Raw genomic sequence first — 9080 nt, 5'->3', positions numbered from 1 at the left:
GCTCCAGGTCTCTCGCTCACTGTGCACCGCTCCAGGTCTCTCGCCCACTCTGCACCGCTCCAGGTCTCTCGCCCACTCTGCACCGCTCCAGGTCTCTCGCCCACTCTGCACCGCTCCAGGTCTCTCGCCCACTCTGCACCGCTCCAGGTCTCTCGCCCACTCTGCACCGCTCCAGGTCTCTCGCTCACTCTGCACCGCTCCAGGTCTCTCGCTCACTCTGCACCGCTCCAGGTCTCTCGCTCACTCTGCACCGCTCCAGGTCTCTCGCTCACTGTGCACTGCTCCAGGTCTCTCGCTCACTGTGCACCGCTCCAGGTCTCTCGCCCACTCTGCACCGCTCCAGGTCTCTCGCCCACTCTGCACTACTCCGAAGCCTCCGGCGCACTTCCCTCTCAGCCATTCCAAGCTTCCAGCCCACTTTGCTCCAGCTCTCAGCTTCTCCAAGATAAGTTTTCTTATCGAAAAAACAAACACTTTAAAATCTTCAAAAAAAAGAGAGAGGAAGAAACAGGGGAACAATTTGGACAGATTGATGAGCTCTGGGCTTAAGATCCCAAACGCTGTCTACTCTTCTGATCTCGACTGCTGTCTACTCTGTTGCCACCATCTTGAATGGATTTACAGATGCTGGGGCACCTGGATTCTTGCTCCTTTGTAGACTTGCTGATGTTTGTGTTGATTTGAAAGACAGGCCCAAGTAATACTGTAACTGAAACAAGGGGAATACACACAGGCTACAGAATCACAAGGAAACATGAATAGGCAGTACTGATGAAACACTGTCTTTCTTATATCGTCAGCAACAAGAGACCTGGAAGAGACAAAGAAGATCTGGATGAATGACACTATAAAGATACAGTGAATTGAATTTTTTTTAACATGGTGCTAGTGTGATTTTACATATTCAACTGTCTTTTTAGAGTTTATTGCTTCTAAATTGTGTACAGTGGGTAAGTAGGCATTGAAGGGGTATACCTGGGCATGCCTGTCATGAGATAGCAAGGATGGGGCAGTGGAATATGTGGAATGTCAGGGCTGTGGGGCCTTGTTTTTAAAACCACTGGAACAAAGTCCCACAATACTGAGGTAGCCTTTTAAACAACTTGCCTTGGTATATGGCAGCTCCTGTTGCTGTGTGGGAACTTTCTCCAGGGGTGGTTGGCTTGAGTTTAACTAGCACCCTCCTGTGGGCCATGGGAATCGCTCCTCTGAAACCAATATCTCCTGAGGTGGGCACATGGAAAATTTCCAGAGCCTGTTTACCATCCTCCAGGATGAAAATCTGATTCTTTCATGCAGACATTAATTCTGAGCAACTACAGGCAGCAAATGAGACAAACCTGATTTTAATAATCTCCTCACAATGTTAAATTTTATTTGTTGTCGAAATATTGGAGTAAGAGCTGGCCTTTCAGTCTCTTGGACTTGCTCCATCCCCTAGATCATGGCTGATCATCTTCCTCAATGCCATATTCCTGTACTATTCCCATATCCCATGATATAATTAGTAACTAGAAATCTATCAATGCCTAACTTGAATTTATTTAATGACTGAGTTTCCACTACTCTCTAGGATAGACAATATTAGTGATTGAAGTGAATGGAGAAGTACCTCCACAAATCAGTCTGAACTGACTTGCCTTTTTTGTGAAACTACATTCCTTGGTCCTGAACCCCACAGCCATGGGAAACATCCCTTTACATCGCCATCATATTATAATAATTATAACATACACTACATCTATGTTCTGCATAATGGGTGCAAAATAATAACTGTAAATTTGTAATTTAATTGTAAGTCAAATATTTAAGGCTTTGTTTTACAGTTTAACTCTCCAAGAAATCATTTGATTAGGTAAATTGTCTTTTTTAAAGGTGTGTACAATTGTACATGATTTGTTATTGTAAATGAATTGCATGGAAGTGTGTAAAGTTTCATTACAGCAACAGTTAAAGCATTTATGTTTTAAAATTCTGAGAATTTTCCTAATTTCCAGAATGTCATTGTCTGAAACACATGCCAAACTCAGCCTGAGAAACAGGATATTGGAAGAGGATGCTGTCATTGCAATTTTGCTGTATGAAATTTCCATCACTGCAAGACATGGTAATGATAGTTGAATGTCTTAACACAAAAATGTAAATTCTAGATTGTTATTGTAAACAAAGGATGCAGTTTCATCAAAAACAGAAATTGTAGGAAAATCTCAGCAGGTCTGGTAGCACGGATTCGCTGCAGTGTGGATGCAGACCCTTTGAAGAGCATCCTACCCAGACTCAACCTCCTACACTATTCCTGTAACCCTGCATTTCCCATGGCCAATCCATCTAACCTACACATCCTTGAACACTATGGGCAATTTAGCATGACCAATCCACCTAACCTACACATCTTTGAACTGTGGGAGCAAACCCAAGCAGACACAGGGAGAATGTGAAAACTGTACACAGGAAGTCACTCAAGGGTGAAATCAAACCCGATCCCTGGTGCTGTGAGACAGTAGTGCTAACCATTGAGCCACCGTGTCATCCAGAGTGCTTTGAAGAAGGGTCACTGCACCTGAAACATTAACTCTGATTTCTCTCCACAGATGCTGCCAGACCTGCTTGTTTCGGATTTCCAGCACACACAGTTCTTTTGTTTTTTTTTGTCTAGGATGTATTTTAATGTTTAGAAGGCTGTTCGTGTATTGTTAGCTTATACACGATGTAGTGGATAACCATAAATTGAACTAGTTTTTATTAATTTCTGTAGGTACCTCAGTGTTATGTGTGGCTCCCAATGCAGTGTTTCCCTTTGAGCTGTGTGATGAGCATAGCTTAAATCAAAGAGATATATATTTGGCACAATTCCATCAACAGCTGTTACAGTTCTGTTATACATATGCTCCTGGGATGTCTGTACACTTTTCTGAAGAATAACTTAAAAAAGAGATTTATTTGCATTATACTCAAAATTTGCCAATCAACACTGCCATTGTATTGTTGTTACCTTTTGGTAACTGTTTTATATGTGTACATTAAATTGCAATAAATATCAAAACTACAAATATAAAACAGATTATTAATGAAAAAAGTAATTTATTGAATATTTCTAATTTAACATTGTATAAAATGTAGAATGCTAATATTTGATAAAGTTATTGTTTAAGCACATTTTATTACTCAAAGTAGCTAACATAATTCTTGGCATTAAATATAATCTTTTGCTTAGCATCTATTTGTGATTATTTCTATAACATGTAAAATCCTATTGGAAATCAGAAAATTAGAATTGGGCACTTGCAGGCATTAAGTGAGTGTTGAACTCACATTACTTGTAAGTGGTGTCATACCTGCTACTCGTTCTTCCCCATTTTAGTTTTCTTAAACTGTGTTAGCTTGTTTTATATTTCTGAGAATGAATAGCTTTATATTCAATAACTCCAACCAGAAAACACCTAAAATTGTGTTTTAATATGGATAGACATCCTGTAATGCAAATTTTAATGTACTTTATGAGTTATGAGTTTCTTTAGGTGTGATTTGGATCCTACCATAGATATCTGTCAGGGTCCATTGGCGTTTATTCTCTAAATGGTTCTAGTTATTTTTGGCAGTTGATTGACACTGCTCTGTTTCTACTGGTGCATAACAATGAAACTCCTTTTAATCTGGAATGAATCTTCATGTGTTTTAACAGATGTGCAGAAAAGATTGCTCTGAATTCATTTTACACTCAGAGTTAGAAAATCTTCTCACTGAATTTACATGTCTTTGTGCCTGACCATCCAGACAGTTCAGTTTTAAAACACTAGATCAGCCAGAGTCAATTTTCATGATCCAAACATGGCACCATCAGCCTGCAAATAGAGTCGATGTCCTGAATGTCTCATGAACACTGGTGATTAGGGTTTGTTAAGACTTGGATATCTGGACCACTCACCTGTTTCAGATGGTAGGCACTTCTAATATTGAAATTGGTCTTTTTGAAGTAAAGAGGATGTTAACTGATGATTTGGATCAGAATGGATTAGAGCCCACACCATTCACATTCCAGCAAATGCCATGGTGATGGAGCCAAAGAGGCTGGCCAGAGGTAGGGGTTAAATTAATTCACAGGATCTTGGAGAACTATTTTGTCTCATTCTCCTCAAGAACTGCAAAAACAAAACTGGGCCACTACTTCTTCAGGCCAACCAACTCCTTGCCTTAGAACCCCCAATCTCCAACAATAAAAACACCCTCATGTAACCAATTCAATATTGATATGCAAAGCCCATTAAGGGCACAGCAAACCATCGAAAGTAAGAGGGAGATCGGGAGAAAAGGAAGAGACTAAATTAAAATGGAGTTGGAGGGGGAAGTAAAGAACTGTATTCCACTGTGGTGCCCACTTATCTCTCAAGGCATTGACAGCATTGATGGATACTGCATGCTCTGCATTGTTCTTTTTGTAACTCACATGTAACTCAAAACTTCCTGATGAAGGGCTTTTGCCCAAAATGTTGATTTTCCTGCTCCTCGGATGCTGCCTGACCTGCTGTGCTTTTCCAGCACCACTCTAATCTAGACTCTGATCTCCAGCATCTGCAGTCCTCACTTTTGCCTGTAACTCAAAATAGGTGACAGCCATTTTCTTTTTCATTTTTCAGGACCATGCCTAAGCCAGTTAGGGTTAAACCAACTTGGCATAAATGTAAATAAAAATTGGGAATTAACTGTCAGTGATCATTTAACTAATTCATTCTCCAAGACAACACCTTTACCAATCAAGTAAACTTGCCAATCAATCAGTATGCCCTTCTCATACAGTATAAAATAATGTTTACCTTGCCATATCTTGTGAATTGTCATGCATACAAGGAGAAAGCTTTAACAAAATGTTATTTTTCAGCAACATTCAAAAGATATAAAAGTAGTATTTTGACTTTTTGTATTTTTCTTTCGGTGCAATTGTTATTTTCTTACCAGTTTCACAGTGCCCCCATCCTCTCCTAGGCCATCATGCTTAAGTAAGGAATAATAGATTTTTTTTAAGAAAAAAAATATTTTTTTTATTTTTCTCATTTATAGTTTTCAGCAGGAATTGATTGGGCTTGTTTTATTTGGAATCATGTTAGTAAAATAAAGTCAGCTTGGACATTATGCCATCTGGTATGTCAAAAGAGTGGGAGAAAGTAAGAACTGCAGATGCCGGTCAGAGTTAGAACATAGAACATAGAACATAGAAGAATACAGCGCAGCATTTGCTATCCTCCAGTCTTCTGGGACTACTCCTGTAGACAAAGAGGACATAAAAATCAAGGCCAAGCAGGAGAATCAACATTTCAGGCATAAGCCCTTCATCAGGAAGGCCTGAAGGGCTTATGCCCAAAATGTTGATTCTCCTGCTCCTCGGATGCTGCCTGACCTGCTGTGCTTTTCCAGCACCACACTCTCGATGTTAAAAGAGTAGCTCTCTTTCCACTATAATTTAGAGATAGACAGTAAGTATTGGAATAGCAATATTCTACACTATCACCTCAGACTGTCCATACAAATAAAAACACAGATTATCAAGCAAATGAATTTTTGAGAGAAGCTGAAGCACATCATCAATTCAGGAATCGCAGTCAGAAATCCTCCCCAACCTTCAAGGATCGTGCTAGCCGTTAAATATCCCTTAATATCTAACATTTCTCCTTTAGTGATTTTGTAGTTTTCCATACAAATTTCTAGCATTTTCTTTGAAGGCTGTAAGACACTATCCTCACCATTACTTTTAGAATGCCTTTTCATGTGAAAAATAAAACTTCCTCACGGCAAATCTCACTTCCTATTTTCCCAACTTAATTGTATATTCCCAGTTTTGTCCAATTTCATCTTGCACTATTGGCAGTGTCAATTTCATCCCCTTTAAGACATTTTGACAATACCAACTTTTTAGTGGCTCATTTTCTTCAAAGTTGAGCTAATCCAGCTTTCTTTCCTATTGAACCATAATTAGCTATTTCATTACTTTCATAAATCATGAATTTTGTAACTTTGAGCCTGTTGCATTGAAAAGATTTAAACCTTCTGTTGGCTGGTCCAAATCTTAACTTTCATCTACTGGCTGCCTGAACATTAAATGTTTTTGACAAATGGCATCGCTCTCATGTGTTATAATTTACTGGATTTGGATACTATACATCTTTCCTTGTAAAAATGATATTAGTTGGTTATCATAAAAACTGAAGTTTTCTCCTCTAAAGCATCCTGGGAGTTAGATATGAAAATACACACAATATGGCCTTCGTTCTGCCATGGTTAATTACATACAATTATTCTTCAACTATTTTAAGATACTCAAACTTAAATTGGGTGAAAGACAACAAAAAAACATGTAGGACTATAGGAAAATCTGAATATACAGCAGTGTACTTTTTCTTTGAGTCTTAAAATTTAAATTTCAAGTATTCACCATCATTTATACATACTGAGCACAGTAGCTTTAATTACTGCAGATTGACAAAGTATTTTAATTGTTAATGTTACTTATATTTAGATCATGAAAATGAATTAAAGATCACAAAATAAAGTGGTTCTCTTGTCTTTATTTTGTTTCCTCCTGTGCATTACAATCTGTTATAACGTGCCAAAATGCTGTCCCTGAACATACACGTGGAGAGTCATTTTTGAGACTTGGAGAATGACCAGCTGACTGAAAAGACTGTGGAGACTTGACCATATTATAGTTACCCAGGCAACTCTCAGTAAATGTTTTGCAATCTTTTAAGGCACATATTTAATATGTACCCTCTTACAGTTGTATGTCTGTGCAAATCCAGAGAAAATTCCAGGAATACATGCACTTACAATACTGTATATTTCTTAAAAAAAGGAAAATTACCTAGTAGCTGAAGGAGAATCTTCGATATATTTAAATGCTGCAAGTGACCTTAGTATGTTTTAATCAATTCAGAAATAAAAATCTCAATGAATTAAGACGCTTTCAGCTCTGGCTGATTTACTGGCTTACTGCAAACACTAGGTGGTAGTAAGAATGTTTGTAATGCACCAAAGATTTGGAGTGCTGACTGTACCTATTAATTGGTCTCATTTGCATTAGCAAATTAAGTAATCGCATTAATGTACACAACATTCACTGTTTAACTAAAAATATTCACAATGCTGACGTACACATGTGTGAATGAATACTTTTAAAAATAAATATCTTTCAATGTTAAATGTGATTTATTTAATGGGTTACTAATAGTCACAGGGAAGGCTGGCTTAAAAACAATGCTTTTTGATGCAAAATATTTCTCCTTAGAAACTGGAAAATGTTGAAGCATCAAAAAAAAACTAGGGTTCTGAGGAAGGGTCACTCGACCTAAAATGCTAACTTAGATTTCTCTCCACGATGCTAGCAGACCTGCTGAGGTTTTCTAGCAATTTCTGTTTTTGATTCTGATTTATAACATCCATAGTTCTTTAGGTTTTCATTGTGGAAAGCTAGGATTCACTTTTGAATAAATAAATAAATTAGGCTCGACCCCCTGTTGTGTTGAACAGCCTTTGGGCCTCCATTTTGTTTTGTGATTTTTTTTAGATTAGATTACATACAGTGTGGAAACAGGCCCTTCGGCCCAACAAGTCCACACCGCCCCGCCGAAGCGCAACCCACCCATACCCCTACATTTACCCCTTACCTAACACTACGGGCAATTTAGCATGGCCAATTCACCTGACCTGCACATCTTTGGACTGTGGGAGGAAACCAGAGCACCCAGAGGAAACCCACGCAGACACGGGGAGAACGTGCAAACTCCACACAGTCAGTCGCCTGAGGCGGGAATTGAACCCGGGTCTCTGGCGCTGTGAGGCAGCAGTGCTAACCACTGTGCCACTGGTTCAGTTTTCACTCTTTTTTTTATTATTCCTTTACTTTGAATATGAATAGCTGCTATCCAACCAATCACACCACACCTAGACACTGTTTTTGTTTCCTTATTTGCATTACCACTCCCTTTGGTTAATCTTTTTACAACTTAAATTTCTTTCCCCCTCCATCCTTTCATACATTTTGTTTTTCCATCCCCCACACTTTTCAATTGCTGAAAAGCTGTAACTGCTAGACCTGCTGAGTTTCTACAGCAATTTGTTTTTCTTTCAGATTTCCAACATGTGCAGTTCTGTTTTATATTGCAATGGTATTTTTTTCTCAGATACTCGCTGACCTGATGAACATTTCCTGTTTTATTTCAGGTTTTAGCGTTGGAGTGGTTTGGTTTTGTAGTGGCATCTGTTGATGCCTTAATGATATCACGGCATGTATCTTAGGATAATACACTACATCTAGGCATGCCCAAATAACTGTCAATCCTCATGTTAAAAGCCCGCTGGCTACTTAATTATCAGTCCAAGAGACACATCACTTCTGTGCTGGCATTTTGACCCCTGACATGAACTGTGATACCAGGTTAGGTAGTGTAAGGTCCAATGCCACACGTGAGTCATGACTTGTCCCTGATGGGAGTCTGAGATGACCTATGGATTACTTATTGTTGTTCGTTATTGTGGGTAACATCTTCAATATCTGACTCTTCAATACGTCAATACTCTTTTTTTGTAGGAGCAGCATATGGCAAACTGAATTAATTCATTTGAAATACCAACTTGAATTTAACCCATTCTTTTCTATGGGAAAAATGTAGTCAGAAATAATAAAATCCAACAACAACCAAAAAAGGATTCATTAAAATGTCATTGCAGATTATGGGATGCTGACCACAAATGGCTGCCATTTGATCTGCATTGGTCAGTGCATTTCCAAGTATATTTGCACACATTTGTGTTTGCAATGTGTGAAATAACCGCTATTATTAATAGCTGTACATTGTGGGCAACATACACCTGCAAGGAAAGCCCAACAGATAATCATCTCAAAGCACAAATAGGCATTTTTATTTCTTTCTTCACATCAGAAATTTGAATTAGTTCGTCACTGATTCCTCTTGTCACAGCTGCTTAAAGTTCGTCAGTTATTAGTAAATCCTCTAAGGGTGTTATCACCCAGAGGGAGCTGTACACCTAAAGCATTCCTCCCATTTGCCCATCATGTTGCATCATATTTG

At 38.6% G+C, this 9080-nt stretch overlaps 1 protein-coding gene across 2 annotated transcripts in view; it reads left to right on the top strand.

Annotated features, from left to right (window-relative positions):
• mcmdc2 (minichromosome maintenance domain containing 2) overlaps positions 1-2981 on the top strand; it is a 48839-nt gene extending 45858 nt beyond the window's left edge. For both annotated transcript variants that reach the window (XM_043689253.1, XM_043689252.1), the window contains exons 13-14: positions 1998-2107; positions 2756-2981. In XM_043689253.1, coding sequence (XP_043545188.1) covers positions 1998-2107; positions 2756-2922 — 277 coding nt within the window. In that variant the 3' untranslated portion in view covers positions 2923-2981. The remainder of the gene's footprint in view (positions 1-1997; positions 2108-2755) is intronic.
• Positions 2982-9080: the final 6099 nt, after the last annotated feature.

The sequence above is a fragment of the Chiloscyllium plagiosum genome, chromosome 4 (assembly GCF_004010195.1).
Source record: "Chiloscyllium plagiosum isolate BGI_BamShark_2017 chromosome 4, ASM401019v2, whole genome shotgun sequence".
Lineage (NCBI taxonomy): Eukaryota > Metazoa > Chordata > Chondrichthyes > Orectolobiformes > Hemiscylliidae > Chiloscyllium > Chiloscyllium plagiosum.
This window is presented reverse-complemented; position numbering and strand designations above follow the sequence as displayed.